At 42.6% G+C, this 21,131-nt stretch overlaps 1 protein-coding gene across 4 annotated transcripts in view; it reads right to left on the minus strand.

Annotated features, from left to right (window-relative positions):
- Window positions 1–1,575: 1,575 nt before the first annotated feature.
- LOC132911249 (probable nuclear hormone receptor HR38) overlaps window positions 1,576–21,131 on the minus strand; it is a 40,793-nt gene continuing 21,237 nt past the window's right edge. For 3 of the 4 annotated variants that reach the window (XM_060967761.1, XM_060967759.1, XM_060967762.1), the window contains exons 2-8: window positions 11,765–11,991; window positions 9,614–9,855; window positions 8,845–9,354; window positions 8,044–8,374; window positions 7,540–7,848; window positions 6,613–6,847; window positions 1,576–6,155 (exon numbers count right to left, since the gene is read on the minus strand). In XM_060967761.1, the coding sequence (XP_060823744.1) occupies window positions 5,899–6,155; window positions 6,613–6,847; window positions 7,540–7,848; window positions 8,044–8,374; window positions 8,845–9,354; window positions 9,614–9,855; window positions 11,765–11,991 (2,111 nt within the window). In that variant the 3' untranslated portion in view covers window positions 1,576–5,898. The remainder of the gene's footprint in view (window positions 6,156–6,612; window positions 6,848–7,539; window positions 7,849–8,043; window positions 8,375–8,844; window positions 9,355–9,613; window positions 9,856–11,764; window positions 11,992–21,131) is intronic. The other variant, XM_060967760.1, reaches the window with a different exon arrangement.

A 21,131-nucleotide genomic window follows, 5' to 3' on the forward strand; every position in this document is an offset into this window, starting at 1 on the left:
TAACACCGTTACATCCGGTGACTCACTACGTTCAAGGTGTCCATTAGCTGTGCACATATAATTAGGTACGGCTACAGATCAGTCATTATCTCTGCACTGGGTTGTTGGAAATATATACTATCATTAAACTGTTAATCAAACATTATACTCATTAAACTATCTCTATTATCCTAATCGAAATGGAGGATCGATCTGTTCGTGGCATCGATTACTCTACTCGTAACAGGAATTTAGGACTTCCGTTTCATTCTTCGTGAATGTTACGTCGTGCGAGATGGTCCGTGCGGCGTCCCTTGTCACGGATCGAATTTTTGTCTGGCACGTGTCAGGCCAGATGCGATGGTCCTTGCGAGGTTCCCCATGGTCATGGCGCCAAGACCTAAACATTGTCACACTGACCCATCACAAAGCTAAGGAGATACCCTAAACCGAATATATTCAGTTTCATTTCTCTTCACATAAACATTTTCGGTTTACGGAGAAAGCAGGTGTCTGGTGAGATAATAGGCTTTTCTCATGAACAAGGATGCCCACGAGCCGCATCGGCTTCTCTTTGTCTTTACAGTTTCATTTATTAAGAGTTGTATTCAAAAACAAACACCCCTATTATCCCACAAGAAAGAAAGGGATCGCCCTGCTCGTGGTGTCGATTCTTATAACCATAAAGGGAATTTACGACTCCTGTTGACGCGCTTCAACGCGATCGCGTCTCCCCGCGACTGGACGAAAAACCAGTGAAACTAATAAAAAGTTACACTGTTGTCATAAACACGTCGGGATACTGACACGAAAGAAGAAAGGGCGTCGGTTATTTTCATAGATTTAATGAAACGATATACAGAATACATTTGCTTTCGTAATGCATCGCAACGCATCGTCCGCGTGCCTTACCATCTATATCACATATCAATTTTTCTTTTATTTATAAAATATAATGGTCGCAATATATGTGTTTTTGTATTCTCACATCATGCCTTTAAATTGCTTTCTCGTTTGCATATCGAAAGTATATATAATATATATATATATTTATTTATTTATTTATATTTATATTACTTCATTATATTTATATATTTATAAGTATATATATAATAATTATATATTATATCATTTTATATTATATTATATTATATATATATATATAATAATTAACCAAGCGAGAGAGAGGGACTGTGTGTATGTGTGACTCGGCACAGAATTACAGCGAATCAGGTAAAACATCTTTAATTAGAATACTTTACAAATTTTTAATAGAACGATGTTAACGTGATGCTAAATATCGACGGTCGTAGGGGTGAAAAGGCCGGTGGTCGGGAAACTTCCCTTGCAATTCCTTTTATTGTCGTTGTGAACAAATTGCAAGGAGAACACAAATTGTACTTGATTAAATAATCGGCGAATTATCGATCGATTTCAATAATTCGCACCTCCTTTTCAATTGTACGGCCGTCAATACATATCGATTTTACATATCGACATTATCGATCGACATTATTTTATTCTTTACCTTCTTTTTTATTTCCTTCCCCTTCTGCTTGTTACCCCTTCTCGTTCTCTGATTTCTTTTTCTTACGTATCCTTCCAACATGCTCGATGACCGACACAGATTTCGACCAACATATCACGCGGATACATTCAACGTGTGTAAATTTGTTTGTTTGCTTTCGGTGCAACGTCTACCACTTCCGATGTGTACTTTGTATTTGTGCATGTAGTGTACATAGGTGTATCCGCAGATATTCGTACGGCAGAGTACAGATCGATCGTTGTAGAAACGTCCGTACGAAAACGAGAGTTTGCCACGTTTTATTTCTTTTTATTTAGTTTTTCTATTCTTCTCTTTCGTATGACTTCATGAAGCTTGATCTGGGATAGAAAACGATACAACGCACGATAGCCAACATGGAAAAGTTCTATCTCATATTTTGGACGGAAAGGGAACGAATTTCGATTTCGAACTCCTTACAAACGCTGTGATTTCCACATGGAAGGTCGAACGTACCACATTGCAACACTCAATTTTATTTTATCAAAGAAAAAGAACGACGAACTTAATAAAAAAAAAAATTAAATCATCCGTTGATTGAACATTTATTGTTACATCGAGGGAAGAGGATAAAGTACACCTAATGGAATTGGCCTTTGTTCATTTTACAGCGATGACAATTAATCGGTAACAACAATACTCGAGATGATCTCGTTTTTCATTCGAGATATTTCTACGTTCGAACGATCCGAGATCCTTTGTTCTCCGCTTTACTTTATTTCATTCTTATATCCCTCCTTGCTTCGTTTCTTTTTTTTTTTTTTTTTTCGTTTTATATAAGATTTTAAAACTTTTTCATTATCTCTTTTTCTTGCAATCCCTTCCACTAAATCGGGAAAGGTGCACGCGCAATTTACATGTCGTAGCATCGTAGAAAATAACACAACGCTAATCAGCGTTGAGTCCAGGAAAGATCTGGCGGAATCGCAATCGGAGCACGTCAATCACGAGTTAAATTGTTTCTACTCCAATAGGGGATTAGAAACTGGTCGCGATGCTTCCTTTAATTTTCTTAAGTAATAGGAACAAAAATATTCTTCCCCTCTATTATATCAGCGAGGCAAGAAACTTAAGAACTCTCGAATTCATTAAGCGCTCGTTAATCACAATTAGCCTAATAGCACCGTTTAATTTGACGAATTCCATCAGCCTCTAAATCTCTTCTGGACTCGATGCGCTCTATACACACGATGGAAACGTACGGATTTTGTTCTTGTGTCATATAATCCGAAAACTGGGATCAGATATTAATACGTGCTGCTAGAAATGGAGCATTATGCTTAATTGAAAATTCATTATTACACAGTGGTTGGTCGAAGATATGACGAATTAGATAATAAACGAAACCGTTCGTTTCCACGGCGTTATCCTAATTTTCATTCGAAAAGAGAACTCAAAGTGACGTGTCCCCTTTTCGGATACTTGTACCTTGCTTTCTTGCCGGGCATATGTTGTTCTCGTTTCACCGAACACCTGCGATCGTATCCATCCGCAAACGTTTCCACACACGCGGCCAATGCCAATGAAGCTCGTTTGCACAGAGAAAAGCGTTGTTGTTGTTGACACTCACAACTTAATCGCGAGTGCAGGCTTGAAAATTGAATTACGTCTGCTCGAGCACCGTTTAATGAAGCTCGACGTTAATTACTCCTTTCTCCGTGTACTCTTCCGTAACGAAAGACCGCTAAACGGAAGCTCTTATATGGCTAGCAATCGATAACTCTTGCACAAGAAATAGTACCGAATAAATAACGAATCGAGAAATAATATATAAAAGACGAAAGGAAGAGTGGGAAAAGATGAAATTCGACTTTTATGAATAAACTACGATTGCGCAGAAATGAAAGAAAATGAATCGGGACGATTCAGCTCGTGGTCGAACTCGAATCCTCTCTGTTTCCTTATAAAGCGTGGAACATTTGCGGATACACACAGCGAGTAGAGAGTAACGTATACACACGTAATTATTTTATACCTATTGTGCACATATATGTATCGTTAACGTGTTTTCCTGCCTCTCGTTAAGTTAGAAGAACCACGTGGCGATCGCCACGAGGACCGTGTCTTTCTGAAATTAGGTGTACTAAGATTAATGTTGCGATTTAAACGCTGTATTGGTTGGATCGGTTTACTGGGTTGTACTTTTACGTTGACAAGTAACATACACACAAAAGAGGAAAGTATTGTTGCCGAACAATTAGGATGGCCATTTTCAACGGGCCATGCTGGAAATATTACGCCAACTTAACCATCAACGATTCCTTGATATAGCGATTTTAATCTTCCATGAAATTCATCATGGGTCCCCTCCAGTTTCTTTGGATCGTGCGTCAATGCAATCCAGTCTAGGGTTGATTATTTCTTTTACATCCAAAGGAGACGTTTTTTTTATCCTGGTGATATATTGCAGCGGCGAAGAGTGCTTAACGTCGACGATGTTTCTTACGCATTTAGCAAGTTATGGTAACACAAGGTGGTGGTAAGAAGGTAGCGGATGGTAACAGCGGTAGTAGCGACAGTAACGCCATAAAATCGTAACATTAGCGGTAAGTAGTAGTTAAGTAATAGTAATTAATAAGTAGCAAGTAATAGTATAAGTAGTAGTAGCGGCGCGGTATACGTATAAATAGGACTGTCTACGTTAGTTTGATTAAAAATAAATGTCATAACGTAATAGGTAACTTTATGCCGGACCCGTAACGAAGCCACTGTTCATTGTTGATCGGTTGCGATCGAAATAACGCTATGCACGTATATTCAGTTCCTCTCATGCTCGTCCGGATGGATCGTGCAGCCGATCGGCTACGTTCGGGTCCTACTTCATTCTTCTTCTCCCTTAGCTGTCTAAAATCACATTAACGCAAGAATAGTGGTAATTATTTTGGGCCGAGCGGATCTCGACCACGTGACTTGGAAGACACTCACACGTTTTCAATGATACTAAATTCCATGCGATCGAGGGTCAGGAGGGGATGACAGAGCACCGATTAGCCTCGGATCGATGAAGCTAGTAAGCCAAAGGACACGAGTTTCGCACGAATACGAGCACAGGGAATCAGGAAACAAGGAAACAAGGATTTTCTACCAATAATTCATTTTAGCATCATCGCGACGTTCGAGTGTGATCACAGTCACGATCTACGTACACCTAAACTATCAACACGGAAGAGCGAAATTCATTTAGAAGTGGGACAAAAGGTAGATGGAGGAATATCAATTACTAACATAATCTGTCATAATCTACTTGTCTCCGCTCTTCCGTCGTTGCTCTGATATGTTGCGAATCGTCAATGCGTTCTCTCTTCTTTCTCCTCGACGAGTAATAAGTACATTTTTGTTCACCAAAAGAAGAGATATTCGTCCCGATTGGGCGGATCATCGGGGGCAATCGATGCAGCATGAGCAATGAAAGAAACGTAGCGACTTTGTTCGTTGATGTAGCGACTTATACATGTATAAAGTAGGTAGAAAAGTGATAAAAATTCATGTGTATGTGTACGTATAAGATGTGTGTAACGAGTACTGTATACCTTTTCTTTTTTTTTTTTTTTTTTTTTTTTTTTTTTCGTTTCATTTGTGCATGTTTGCGAGAAATAGCGTAGCATTTAGAGTTATCAATTGATAAAACACTCCGTGATTAATCTTCCGGATGCCACTGCTCTTTTCGTTATCTATAAACGCATAGTAAAACGCTAGATCCTCTTACAAAAGGGGAGATCTACCGTTTGTTTCACTGTCATTTCTCCGTGGGCCCCGATAATCCGCCAAGAAACCGAGTTCATCTTCGTTACATGATTCTCGATACTTTCGATAGCAAGAATAGTTGTTACATCGTACAGTGTTAAAATAGTAATAGCAGTAATAATAGTAGTAACAATAGTAACAGTTGTCAGGTCGAGCACTCGCGTCTGCCCGCTGACACATCACGAAGACACGCGCCCCGCTCATCCACCCGTCTCTCATCCATACACGCACAGGGAACTTTGTCTTAAATTTAGCGACAAACCACGTCTTCCGGCTCGTCCATTCGCGCGTGCATTCACTCCAATGTACACTTGCACGATACTCGATCGCATGCACGCATCTATTCGCTAAAACATCTAAACGACGAGTCAGCCTCGGGACAAACAGTCTCGACAGGATTCATCGAGCTGACCGTCGTGGTATACGACGATTCATGCGTCGACACTCGTGTGAAAACCATGTGAGGGTACACGCAAGAAGATAGTAAAACCTACGTATACGTATAAGAACTAAGGAAACTTAATCGAGTAGGTACGCAACCGCACAAGATCTCAAGAGTGAATTGTTCTACACGAAGATAAAGCCTTAGGCTTGGCTTGAGAAGGTGATTAGAACGGTAGACTACCGACAAACATCGTCTCGATCATTGGTGGCGCCGGGACCAGATCCTCCAGTTTCAGGTAAAAGATACGCTGGAGCCCTTGCACTGACAGACTCCTCAGTTCCGGTAGTTTACCTAACAAACGGGACAGATAGTGCGCTTTCCTCTGCGCCTCGGCGTTATAGGTGACATGATCGCGAAGGGACGAGATTATTTTCGACTGCAGCTGCTCCATGCGATGAGGTTCCTTCAGGCCGTACCTTGCTGTAATTTTAAGCAGAGAAACATACGCGTTGTTTATCAATCGATCCAATTTCAATCACTCGATGGACATAGGGATAAACCGGTTTGTAACGAAAATTACTAGATTTCCAGATTCGCTAGACAATTTAAACGGGAAGGGAAGCCGATGTTGCGTGCAATCGTAATTCTACGACGTCGCTGAATTGGCCGAAAAGGAGCACGCACATGCAAGTCGCGAGGAAAATCGCGTCGACGTATCGCGTGCAAAAGACACGAACGATGGCGGTTTCTTTTCGTCGTCGCATCAATAACTAACAGGTTGATCGATAAATAATTTATCTACCAGACGATCGCGCCTAATGGAGAGTCGTCAAATAGACGAAAGAGGAATCGAGGGTAAATCAGAATAGAAAAGTAACGTTCATACTTATGATATTCTTTCGAATAAGAAAAAAACAAGAACTTCGATGAAACTTACCAGTAACGAGGGTGAGAGCACACAGACAAGCGAAAGCACTAGTGTCTACGTCGAGAATATGAAGAGCTTTGCTGAACTCGAGGATACTGTGGAGCCAATCGCCAAAGCTACGTTGACATTGTTCCAATGCCAGAACCACACCGTTGCAAAATGTCAGCTTGGTGTCTTCTGGCTTTGTACGGTACGCCAACCGAAGAACAAAGAGTTCCAGACTGGCTGACTGGAAGAGTAACTCCTACGAAAAGTAGCAACAACGAAAACTCGTGTTAGACAATCGAATTATAGTTACGATACGTACAGTCGATGAAAGTGATATAACGAGATCATAAATTAAAAGTTAAACTGATTGATTGATCTAGCCGTACTCAGGACCGTACGTTACGGGTAGCCAGGATTGGCAGAGAATTCTTCATCCCTGACTTATCTACTCGAAAGAAAGAACTAGTTTTGAGTTGACATCGTACAGCCCTGAGCAAGACTCGAGCTCCTTATTAATCCTAAAATTTCTCCACTTACATGTTTCGGTCTTTAAACATGTAAACTTTAACGCCTGATCGATTTTACGACCTCGCTATATCGTTTCCACCGATATGTATGAAAGGTATACGTGAATCGTGGAAGACGAGTTACAAATTGTTAAAAAAGCAACTTTGTTACGAGAGAATGTTATTTTCATCGGTGGCTCGAGGCTAGCAACTAGATAACCGACCAATCAGACCGTCGATTAGACATGTCGTAGGCTCGTCAGGATTGACCTTTTAGAAAATGTACAAGCTATCGATTTCTTTAATGAAAGCTTCCCTTACAGATATTGCTCGTCGATACGTAATAAACAATATATCGCGACTCGCATATGGTTGCACGAGCATATCATCCAAGGCTGACGAAAAGATTAATGAGAATTATTAATGGGAATATTTACATTACCTGATCTTCCCGTACTAAATCCGTGAAACCAGGAATCTTATCGGCAAAAGTTCGAATCACGTCGATGGACGTAGTGAGAAGATTGTAAAATTGCTGAGTCTTTTCGGCCTCTGTGATAGGCGGATCGCCAGGACTCGATTGTCGATACTGCGAATAGTCTAATGTCGCTTGATCGGGTGTCGTGTCCAAATGTGCACGAACCAGAGCTGTAATCAAGGAAACTGGAGAACTCGGTGGCGATTCTTGTGGTGATTTTGGCTTCGATGGTAGTCTACCTCGACGACCCCTCAAGGAATCTGTCCTTACAACCTATTAAACGAATAACTTTCGTTATATCCTTTCGAATTCTCAATATTCTTCCGAAGAATAATGTTTCTAACGCGTGCCAATATTTTTTGCTTTGCTATCTTGTTTTAATAATTTTATAATTTGTATTCGTATATCTTTCATGGTGAGTAATTTTTTCTTAAGAATTGGTAAATAAATTCGAATGCTACCACTTACCTCTTTCACCATACCGACCATCAAGCACTTCTGGAAGCGACAAAATTGGCAACGATTCCGTCGGCGTTTGTCAACGGGGCAAGCTTTCTCCGCTAGACACACGTATTTGGAGCCTTTCTGCACGGTTCTCTTGAAGAACCCTTTGCAGCCCTCACAGGTACGCACACCATAGTGTTGACACGCTGCCGTGTCACCACAAACAGCGCACAATTGACTGGGACTCGGCGGTGCTCGTTCGTTGCTGGTTGTGCTTCCAGGTGACGGAGAATTCACAGAATTTCCAGTGCCTCCGCTTCCACCGCGTGCTTTCGGGGATTCTGTACTGCCACTGCTGTCAATGAAAGACACGTTTCTTTAAAATCTCAGAACTCCAAGAGATTACATAAAATTTCTTTCTCTTCGAACGAACAAAGTCGGGAAGGAAATTCATCTCGGATAGACTCGTTAATTTTCCCGGATAAATACCATGTTTTAATGTTAAAAAAGAAAACGAAATTCTATAGTTGTTTATTCGGTAATTGATTCATTACAAATTGTTCAAAAAAGGAAGAATATCCAGTAACTACACTGCTTCAAATAATTAAAATCTGTTTGTTATGTTATATCCATTCCCAGCATCTTACGTTAAAGTTTACATTTACGGCAGTATCACACAAACAATGTGTCAATTTGTACGAAGTCTATAGAACTTCTTCACTTGATTAACAATAGATCCACTCATAATAGAGATTCTCTAATTGTTTTCAACAGTACACATTAACATTGAAATCGATATTCCCCCGTATAATGAAAATGCATTACCTCGCAGACTCTGACCTCTGCGTGGGTAGAGACGCCCTCCGCGGACGAGGCGTCCCTACGACGACGTTGTCGACGGTAGGGTAATTGTCCGTTGGTGCAACCGGTGTGGCACCGCCAGTTATGGTCGGTGATGGACCATACACCATGGGTACACTGACCGCTGCACCATATGGCGAGTCCTGTCGATGATTCGATGGGGGAGGAACAGCCGTGGTCGGAGTTGGGGCCGTTTCTGTCGCGAAATAACCTTGGTGATTATGATGATGTTGTTGTTGCGGAGGAAGTGCTGACTGTTGTTGTTGATGGTGATGATGAAGATGTTGTTGCCTGTGGTCGTGGTAGGGCAATGTGGGTGAAAATTCGGTGGGATAATGTCCGGTGGCGCATGGATACACCGAGTTATCGTAACATTCTGTCTCGTCCATCTTGATGCCGAGAACCTGCAGTTCCTGTCTGGTGTACCGTTGAGCCGTGTAGGTTTCTTGGAAACTTGGCAGGGGTGTAGAACTGCTGCTCAGACAGATCAGAATTAAATGTCAGTGGACCGGTCGACCGGTCCGAACGAAATGCCAGCTACGATCTTTCTTCATGCTACCGATGATGATCGTTAAATCACACAATGAAACGTACAATCGCATAGAACAAGCCGATTCGCAGAATCGTAAAAGTAATGACAGAATGCCAACTATGATTTATCTTTTACCTATCGGCCAAATCTAAGATTCTATCTGTGAAAGGTGAAATGCAGATTGAAAGCAACGAGCGGTACCTAAGGGAGTCTGGTTGCACGTCCTCGGGAAGAGGAGCTGCTGATGGGGGCGGTTGTGGTGGTTGTTGATGATGTACCGTTTGTTGTGCCTGGGCAGACTCGTCAGCCGTGGGTACTCCTTGCGGATTACCCAGCTGCAGTTCTGGAAATGGGTCCAGCTCCTCCGGTAGACTTCCTGCATCCGCTGGATCCGTGTACGAGGCACTCAATAAATCCGCCAGAGTGCTACATCCGAAAGGACTCTAGAAAAATCGCATTGAACCTCGGTTGGATCATTTTCAATCGCGAACTGAGATTTCATTCAACTTTTGTAAACTCGACAACTATTCAACTATTTAAAGTTTTCAAAGTTGCACCAAACTCGAACAAAATCTTTTTTACGTTTGGCAAAAAGATTTGATAATATTTTAATATTGTTTCGGTGGATAAAGAACATCAAACAACGGTTAATTGGACCACGAAATATCTGTCGATCCTTGATAATTCAATTCCGTGGTACTGGTACACTTTTTCTATTGTTTCTACAACGTCGGACAACGTCGGGAGAGCCGTGCGAGCGGCAAATCGAAGTACTCGACTGCAAGGCGGTAACATTGTTCGACCACAATTGCGAGCCGTGTCGAGACATCGATGTACAGTTGAGGTGCGCAGTGAGGATGTCGGAGAAGAGCGAAGTGGGCTCTCGTATCGCGTGTTGTCTGTAACTCAAACAGTCACGCGGAGATTCCTACGTTTAATCGAATCGAACGAATCTCTTCTTTCTAATTCAAAGTTGCCATACTCGTATAAAATGCGTACTTGGTCCACGTGACTCTAATAATCGTCCAATGCTACCGTTACGAACACCGATGTCTCGATTTATAATCTCTTTCCCTATATTATTATAAACGATCTTTAATACGAATATTACTATAAATATCGTCTGACATTTTACTTAAAGACATTAAGGTCGACTGTCGCATCGATACCGCATAAATAAAAATATCAGCGTGAAACATATAATAATTAAAGCAACGTTTATTTCTCCAAGAAGGGAAATGAAAATCGAGTCGAAGACAACCTGGACGCAACAAGGACACGGACGAACGTCTGGCCAGGTAACTATTGGAGGATATCAGTACGATGGAGGGAGGATGGGGTGTGGATATTCAATTTGCCGGGTTGGTTCCGCTTCTGAGCTGACATTTCGTTCATCGCTCCCTCGAGAGCCGACGATCGAATTGTCAGCCTACCATAACCCTGACTACGGCCTTCTAAACGGCCTCTCCAAGCCGTTCAACCCCCCATTCTTCCTTACGAAACTTCCTACGAGCAATTACGACACCATGAAAATGTGGCTGCGTGTAACTTCTCTACGTGGGATTACTAATTTCGTGGTACAGCTAGACCGACCGTTGTCAGCCGTTTAATTACGCGTGACGATCCCGCGGACAGACGTTTTCAACGAAAAGACTTTTCAAGACGGAAAATGAACATAAGAGAAGGGATAGAAACAGGTAGGACGACACTGGAGATCCGGGTACGTGGGCAGGAATGCAGATGGTGCGCGATAAGCGAATGCAGATGACGATCAAGAACGCCGGAACGTAGGAGGGCAGATCTTGTTGCGGGTCGAGCTAGACTCGCGGAGTTCGAAGACCACGGGACAGATAAGATAGTGAAATAGTGAAAGTTCCGCGAGCTCGAGCGACCCACTAAATACGGGATTCGATAATTACCAGCTGGTTCCGCCAGACGACGTTCACGTAAATTCCGATCGCGTTAAGAAACGTGTTTTCGCGTATAACTATGGAGGGCTGTTATTAACAATTTTGTTGCCGATTAAGAACGACAGAGTTTAATTTTACACCCGAATACACGAAATAGTACTAAAGAAAATTGAAGGCAAGGGGTCAGTAACCACGGGAAAACGTCGGAAAAAGCAAATGCTACGAAAAACGTGACATAGGGTAGCATTCTAAAGAGCTACGCGAGATTTGGAAATATAAGAAAAGAAGATGGATCATCGATCGTAATATGACGTCGAGAGTAATGTCGCGCAAAAAAGGGTGCGCGAGGCGCATCAGAGTGAATTCTTGCTGACCTGATTATAATTAATAATAAAGAATAAAGGGGAAAGGGTTCGAAGGGCGAACCTGGACATTACTTTACCTGCGTCTGTAGGAGAAGCATGCTTGATGCTACCGTGAACGCGGTGGTTGTCGTGGTTGTAGAAGACTGATTCGTGCAGGCGAGAACTGGAACAGTAGTTGTTGCCTGCCGTTGATGCCGCTGGCGATGTGGCTGTTGCTGTTGCTCTACGTCGTTTCGTGTAATAGCCACCGCACGCTGACTACCGTTGCTGTTATCGCTGTCGCCGTTCGGCGAATGCAATTGCCCTGCAACAGAACGCAACACATCCTGAAGCTACTGCTAGCAGCGAGATCGCTTTAAATTCCTTCGACTTAATGCACCGATCTTAAACATTATGCATCTTATAAAACCAATTACAGAGGCGGTTAAGCAATCTACGACAGTTCGACTAACGCATCTCTCTACATTTTTTCCTTTCTGTAATAAAACGTCGCTCGTATATAACGTCTATCGAGGACATTGTTCCAGAATATGATGAAAAGCTCTTTGGTCCAAAGCCAACGCGTTTATTGTTTCATGATGAAACAAAGAGGGATGAGAAACTAAACTTTCTGACACGTATTCCCGCGATGACGCGTTGAATGTACGCGCCAGACTATTTCTATCCTACAAAGGTACCATGATCTTTTCTTTCTTTTGTGTCCAGACGTGACGGGAATCGAGAATTTAGTTAACAACTGCGTACGTACAATATCTGCGATATTGAGAGTGACCGGCGTCCATGGTGATCATCTCTGCGACCAATTTAGAATCGAGAGGCCTCGAACTCGGACGAATTTGGTTCCGTGAGAGACGAACGCGTTGCACAGATCGATTCTTAGAAGTGCGAGTAAATTTCGACCACCAGGCCAAGGATGGCCTGGCAGCCAGTGGAATTCGGAAACAACTTTCACTGGTTCCCGTTTTTCTTGTTTGACGCTACTCGTTTTAACCGGTCGTTATCACTATCTGGTACCGACTTATTAATCGTCGAATTCTCGTCGTCGACTGAGGTCCTCGACGCCGAGGTTTCGTCCTATATAGGGTAGCTCCGACACCCCAGGGAGACATGAAATCATTGGCATTTAAAATACTACCGTCCTATGCAGACAGCTACCATACCCCTGCTCGATTATTATTACGCGATATTATCCCTAACGCCCGAGGGATGACTATACCTCGTCCCGTCAACGAAGAGATCGCTCGCCTTTTATCTTTAGAATCTATGCATGAAACGAACCTTAAAAGAACGTAGGAATATAGGAAAAATTGTTAGTACCTGCCATCACATTTCCATCATTTTCATTATCACTATAGTTATTACCATTTTCTTTTTTTTTTTTTTACTAAATATCGCAACTCACTCGATTCTTAGTATAATATTACCACACTTTGTTCGATACGTTTTGATACGTTTCGATTAATTGATACGTTACGTAAAGAAGAACGAATAGAAAGTGACATTAACAAGTGATGGGTTAAACAGATGCGTTCTGCACTTTTGAGTGCTTCATCCTTTCGACTCGTCGAAGGTTCAGGGAAGATGCGACCGAAAGATAGTCACGGTCACCTAGACCGGCGATTCGATTGAATTTCGCAATGGGGATCGTGAGAGGACCACCCAGTGGTTTTTCACGTCGTGAAACATGGCATAGCCGAGTCGTAAACGATTCCACCGTGGCGGAGATTAATCGTAGAGGGGTGTAGAGGGTGCGACGTGATTCGATACGATAGCGACACCGGTTATGGCGAATTAAAAGGGACTGCACACAAGCCTCGCTCGATAAGTATCGATGCAAACGTGGCTAGCATCGAATCTATACGGCCATAAATCTCAAAGTAGTCAGATCGATCGGGCTAGAAGTCTGTCATTACCTAACGAAAAGTCATAAATGTTGCCCGTATAGCCCACTCTCTTTCTCTCACCCGTACCTTTAACCTTTTCCTTTCCTCTCTCGTTGTAACCCGTGCAAGGTGGTTGCTCCGCCAATTAAGATAGCTCGATCCAAAACAATGAGCCCTATCAGACAGCGAGGATCAGCGAGACCGCGAAGGAGAGGCGCGAGTGGAACCGATCCCACCTACGGGAGCGCATACTAGAGAAAACAGGCTGCACCTGAGCCGGTGTGCACGTGCACGGAAGGACTCGATTAACTTCTACAACGCTAGCACCGACAGCACCGTAGGCAGGGTAAAGGCAGAGGTAGCCAGGGTAGGGTAGCGAACGGACGAGCAAGAGTAGGGTTAGCCGAACAGCGTGTGCCAAGTGGATTACACCGGTATACACGGCCCTCCCACGAACCACGCCTCTCCACGTGCCACCACGTGCAGCCACGCCGCGCACAGCCACTTGCTCCGTTTCTCAACAATTTGCTCTCATGAATTAACCACTCGTTCCTGCCAGTCTCCTGTATCTGCTCTTCCTTTCGCTTCCTTCTTCTCCACTCTCGATCGTCTCGCGTGTACCGTATCCAACGAAGATTGGAAAGATCGAATGGATGTCGAACGAAGAGCTTTGAGTAATTTTCTATGCGAATACATAAGACTGATTTGACAAATAAGATGACATTACGTAGGACTATTAGACGCTGTTTGTGCGTCGCTGGATATAGATGCAGAGAAAAATACGCACTGTCGTAGATCATCGTGTTAATAGACAGATTCCGCAGTTGTGTAATTGAACTGAGGAATTCTGGACATTCAGGAATTGCGAAAGACTTCTGTGTGTAGTTTGTAAGAGTCGTTGAGTGATACATATCCCGGGAAGACAGGCGTGAAAATTTTGTGCGATTTTTCATGACGAAACGACCCACTTTCCGCTTGAGAGAAGAGTCATCACTGACGTCACTGTTACTTGGTAGCATCGGACGAGTGTACAGCCACAATTAGGCATGAAATTCCTATAAGTTACGGGCTAATTGCAACGATTGTCCAGTCACGTGTTTTCATTTCATGGCTTACCAAGATAATTGATATCCTTCATGAATAATTCATTCTGGCAGCAAGTTTCTTTCTAACGTGTCGTTTATGAGAAAACCCGTAGCTACGAGGAGAAATAGAGAGAGAGATGGAGATAAAGAGAAAGAAGGACGCTATTAATAGACGCATCGGAGGACTTTTCTTCGTTACAACGTTACCTTCGAACCTCGAGAATTATATTGCCGATCAATCGACGCGTCTCGTATGCAGGCACACCTAACGACGTTAGCAACCGGTGGTGGGTGAGCGTGCGTGCACGAGAGAAAGTAGGACCTGATCATGTCTTGCAGCCGTACGCGACATATAATCGCGTACCGAGATATCTTCGATTTAAAGCTCGCATCGGTTCGCCCACACGAGCCGAGCGTCTCTCCAGTTGCACGATCATAATTAACCCTTTCACTGCTAAGTAGGGACGGTCGTGTGCCAGCCTTTCGTTTGCCTTTTTCCTTTTAACAGCTGTGCTCATCGCATTTTACTTCCCTGGAAGCTGGCATTACTTTTCCAATTTCTCTTATTTTCACGCCTGAATTTCGCATTCAGAAATTTTAGTAGAGAAATTGTTTTCAAAGTCGGTACTGCGAAGTCTATACAATGATGGCAGAGTTCTATACGATATATTCGGATTTTATTAGATTTCTAGCACGTGGCTCTTAGGATGTTTTAAGTTTTTAAAGAACTTCGTTGTTTATTGTGTGCATCTTCTTTAGGACGTTGATTTTCATTTGCTATGTTGCTTTGGTTACTTGTATTTTTCTTAATATCTTGTATTGCTATTTTGTTATTGAAGATTCTTGCTTTTGCGTTCTAACGCTGTGTTTTCATTGCTGAGATTCTTTCCTCAATTTTCTTTATATTTTTATTGCCGAAACTCCTTTTTTTCATACCTTCTTTTAAGCTGAAATTCCTGTTCTGATGTCCTTGCACTGTTCGTTACTGGGAATCCCAATTTCATCACATTGGAATGTACTTCAAGAAAGCATTGCCGAAGGGAAAGAAGCTGCCATTCCATTCGGAATATAGATTATGGACGAACTGGTAACCATTGATTCACTATAAAGTGGATAATATCCAGGGTGAATACTCGGTCAGATGGCAATTGTATTAGTTTGGACAATCTTCATATCTTGTTCGGGTAGTTCTTGTATATACACAAAAATTGAAAATATGGGAATGGCACTAAGAATCCTCATACATATTTTTGCTCCATTGATCTACGATAGACACTGTACAAGGCAGATTCAGATTCAGAAAGGAATCACCAAACGTGTTCATAGCAATTAGGATAATTATAAGGAAAAATTATGATTTTAGGATAAGTAACCATTGGGTGACCCTATGAGATGACTATATGATGGATATCATCCATATCTGGCAATTGGTCAAGAGGTTTGCTTGCTATACAGTAGTATACAGTAGCATTTTGGAAATCATAGAAAAGTCAGGCTCAGAAATTGAATTTCTGATTCTCCGTGAAAAATTCATAATAGTCACTTTTCACAGAATTTAACGAAGAGTAAACAAGCTGGTTACCAGCTCTTTAATATTATCGCACTCGACTCGATTATTTTTTAATAAAGTACATATACATGAACACGTATCATATTGATTTCAAATCTTGACCCACTTACCTAATGTGCACTAATCATTGCAGATGCTGCATCATCCGATCTCCCTACCATTAGGAGGCGAACTTTAATAGCTATGTACCACTGATTATACTATTAATTTTTCTTAGTCAGTCGTATCCTGAAGGCATCGCGAAACCTATTTAACACTTTCACTATTAAATTGAAATAATTTTCTTTTTTCATTTTTTTGCTCTCATAGGAGATGAAACTTTGTTTTAATTTTTCCGTAATACAAATCGAACGACTATTCCAATATTGAGAAATATTTATGATCCGTGCGTCGTGTAATTTATTTACGAGTTAATTTCGAATATTTTTTAATAGAAAATATTTCCTTCTGTGTTAATGTAGCATGGTTTCGTGTCATATATCTTTTCACAGCGTGGAAAGTCGAATGAATCACAGGATCGTCGAATCGGACGTAAGATAATTTGAAAGTTTCCATGCTACGTGTACTCTAAAACTGGTCCAGCGTATGCACTCGGTGCAGCTTTCTCTTTCGCTGAATTTAGTGAAAGATTGATGACATCGCAATTAGGATTACAACAATCTCTCCGGGAATCCTGAGTCACCCTCGTGTCGCGATCACGTTCCATCCGAAGCCTGATACGTGCTTATCATCGTTCTCGACAGTTCATTAGCAGTCCATTCACCGAGACCGAATTATCACCGGCTTCGTAATTCGTCAAGCACGGTAACCTTCGCGTAACAAAAAAAAAACGTATCAAAGAAAAAGATTCGTAACCATCCAACATGCTAATCACTCTATCAAACAATCATTCCGCCGGATGTATTCTTCGAGGATTTACCTTTCCTATTCGACAAAGATTTCACTGCAATTTCACAGAAAACACACAGCTTGTATCTTTTATTGCTATCATAAACATTTCCACATAGAAAGATACTGCTCGAACCAATAGGCCGCTATCTGCTACGTTCGACAGTACGTTCGGTTTCCTACGTTTACAAACGCAATCCTTCGATCGACAACCTCGAAGAAGGAGCAAAATGCAACGCTTACGGAGAGGAGAGAAGAAACACGGATCGAATCACGGATCCGTGAAAGCAGGACCAGGAAAGCCAAGCTGAAACAAATTGTCCAGATACCCTGGAAAGATTAGATACGTTCTCGGTGGATTGACCTCTCCCGATAAAAGGCTGCTCGATAGCTAGCGCGGCCAATAAGAATACAAAGGCCGTTTCAAACGCTCGCGAGCTAGTCGCGGCTCGCGTGGTCCGGGTTAGAGTGCGGCTTACGGTGTCGAACGAGGTGAAAGAAGAGCTTCGACGTCGAGCTACGCGAGGGAGGAGAGAGAGAAGGAGGATACAGAGAGTCGCTTGCGACACGCAGGCTCGAGCAGCCAGGCTGATAGGTAGGTAGGTAGGTATATCGCCCCCTGACCCCGAAGAACTACCGTGAGACCGGCTTAGCTCCGGCCGGAGCACTCTCCTTTGCTCTCTCGGCGTGCACTGCGCGTATGCACACACGTACACACACCACGCGTGTACACAGGCCAGGCGCCGTGGAATAAAGAAGTGGGAAGGGTACACAGTATGCCGTGACACGACCGAGAAGAATAAGAAGAAGAAGAAGAAGAAGAAGAAAGAGCAGAAGAAAGAGAGAAGAAGAAAGAGGAGAAGGGAACGACACGACGAAGGATGTGTGACTCGTGGGTGCAGCTGCAATGCAGCCCGGCTGCATTCAGTGGCACACACAGGACGATAGCTGGGCTTTTCGATGGTACGCCAGGATTATCCTCGCTCGCAAACAAATGCCGTGCAACGAATTTCGTAATGGTTGCAAGCATGACCGTGGTTTACCAGGAATCTTCACTTTTTCCCTCGCTGCATGTGTGCACGATTTGATTAGCACTCTTATCGCGAAGAATCTTTCCAGATTTCTTCCTTTCTCTTTAAGTCGGGCTAGTTTGGATTTTCTTTTCGTGGATTTTGTGGCAGAGATGGCACTGCAAAATAATAGTTAGATGCTGAAGACTCCCGAAGGCTTTTAAGAGAAAGTTGTATATGGACGTGGTTCGGGTACGTTTTGACGGAAGATGAATCGTAATTGTGAGTATACTAGACAACCGCCGAGAAAATAAAAAAAGATACAGGTTCTCATAAAGTTTAATGACTTTTGGATATCCCCATTCGCTAATCGTACGATAGGAGAAAGTATCTGCAACGTCGATACCCAGGAACGATGTAAGCTGTTTCCTCCGTTCGTGGATGCCTCGAGCCGTGACACAAAATCACCGGCGAATCGCACGAAACACAATGTGTATCACGTTCAACGGTAAAATCACCGTTTACAGAGACACCCTGTATATCCTGGGGAAAGTCCAGCCATAAAGCCATCGCGAAAAAAATCTCTATCGGCGATATGGTCGCGCGGTGGATCGTCGTTCACCGATATTCGGACGGGCCGACAGAGCAGTAAATTATCGACGATCCGTGAGCGGGAGAACGCGGGAACCAAGCAAAAATCTCCGTGCATAAATCAGCAAGCTAGAAAAGTACCAGACAATAATTACAGGCCATGGAATTTTACGAGAGACTGTTTCAACGCTCGGCCTGGAAACGAAGAACAAACACGACGGGTCAGTAATGATTCTTCGTCGCGTAATTCGCTATTAACTTAATCGAGCATCGATTCCTACGCTCGTTATTTTTTCTTTTCGACTAAACCATTCGTAAGTAAAGACAACGGGAAAGAGAAAATGACGACAGGCGTGAGAAAAAAAGAAAAGAAAAAAGAAGACTCGAACGACGAGGAACGTGGACGCGGCCGAACGTAGGCAACTTTTTCTAGGCGTCGCGTAAGCAATCATCCTGCATACTTCGGATGAAAGAATAAGCAAATAGAAAACCAGCCGTGCCGCTCGCTACCAGCGTTGCAATTATATTTCCAGTGGCGCATCGTGTTGTGAAATTCGACATAATTTCGTCATCCTTCGGTGGAAAGGAAGGAAGAGCGAGTCAAAGAGAAGGGATACGTTTAAAAAATTCATACATGACGACGATACGGGAACATACGGATTCACGCGTATCGAAACGAATGGCGTAGGGAGCAAAATGGCTGCACGACGCGGCTCCACCCACATCCTGATCTTCGCATGCGTGTTCCACACTCTCATATATCGATCCTTTGATTCCTCTTCGGTCGAAGAATGGAGAGGAAAACAAAAGAGGCGACGCGGCAGAATATCGCGAAGCGTGTGCCTTAACAGGCATCGAGATCTCCGGAGTAGGATCGGGGATTTCCCCGATTTCACGACGCGGAAACCCAATTTTACAATTTGTTTGCTGTCGGAAAGTACTTTACACCATCTATAATCTTTCACGAGATTAAATCCGCGTGATCGAAACTATCACCATGTCTGTTGCAATTATCGTTGCGATAATAACTCTGACCGTTTTATGTACGGAAAATTGATCTATAAAAAAGAAGATCAACGAGAAAAAGAATGAACGTATGACAAAAATTAGCATAAACAGCTGAAATACGTATGTCTCTGGGTTATTAATATCATAATTAATGATAATAACGTATTTATTGAGTTAGTTAATTATGATAATTTGAAATTAGTAATTATAATATTATCGAGATTCTACCGTAAACACAAACGCGACAGTAGAGGACCGATAATGCACGGAAAATTGAGAAAAAAGTTCTGACGAAGTTGTTTAATCACTTTTCGTTCGCATTACGTTAAAAAAAAAAAAAAAAGGAAGAGAGAGACGCGTGTGTTGCGAGATGATTCAACGTGTTCGGCACGACGGTGGTGGACAGTTATGCAAGGGGCCGTGTTTGGCGCGTCCGCTTTGGCAGGTTCAACCGGTCTTAATCGCGATCGAGTCGACTTCGTCCGATCGAAACTAGTCAGGTTTCGGCTGGAAACGGCCCCAGACGAAGGCAACGTTTATTACCGACTATTTGAATATTAATAAATGATTTTCTATCGGCACGTGTTAGCTATCGTGTTTCGTACGACGCGCGTCATACTACGTTCACCATTTTTCGATGAAAAACTAATCCATTTGCGTTCGTAAGTGGTAGATCTATAAAACTGGACGAAAAGTGAACGAGATGCATGCGTTGCAACGCGTGAAACGTACGTTCCAGAGCTCGTAATTGCTTCCAGATTTGGCGTGAGTCTTTCTCGCTCGATCGCTTCGAAGCTAAGGCCTTGGTACGAGACGACGCACAGATGCTAAAGTTGTTTCTTTTTGGCAACTTTTTGGAATAAGAGAAACGAAAGATTTCTTCAGATTTTTGTTACCTTGGTATCGTATTAATTTATATTTGTCGGTAGACTCGGAGTTAAGAATTCTTTAAGATTAGAAGATAACTGTACGCCGATTCTATGAGAGTTGCAGGCTAAATAAGGAATTAGACGGTTTAGCGTTTCGTGAATCTGTTGAAATTCCATGGTGAAAGGATTACGTTGGATACTTATTCCATTTTATTGGCGCAGTCGATCATTCGATCGGCTTTATATTCCCCTATAAATTGTTCCATAGTCTAAAAGCCTTATCTGCTACATAAATTAGACATTCAGGTGCAAATACGAAGAATTTATGCCATGCTTCGAGCATCTCAAGGCTGAGCGCATACATATATAGCAACCTCGTTATCGCATCCTAATTATTGCACATTTTACCTTCCTCTTTTATTCTTCCTTTTACGATATTCACGAATCCTTATTACAATCAAGGCTCTGTTCTTCGGTACTTGACATTTGTCAGGCCGTTTCAATACTCTCGTCCATTCACTCGTCGAGCAGCGAGTCGAA

This window comes from Bombus pascuorum, chromosome 10 (genome assembly GCF_905332965.1).
Source record: "Bombus pascuorum chromosome 10, iyBomPasc1.1, whole genome shotgun sequence".
In the NCBI taxonomy this organism is placed as follows: Eukaryota; Metazoa; Arthropoda; class Insecta; order Hymenoptera; family Apidae; genus Bombus; species Bombus pascuorum.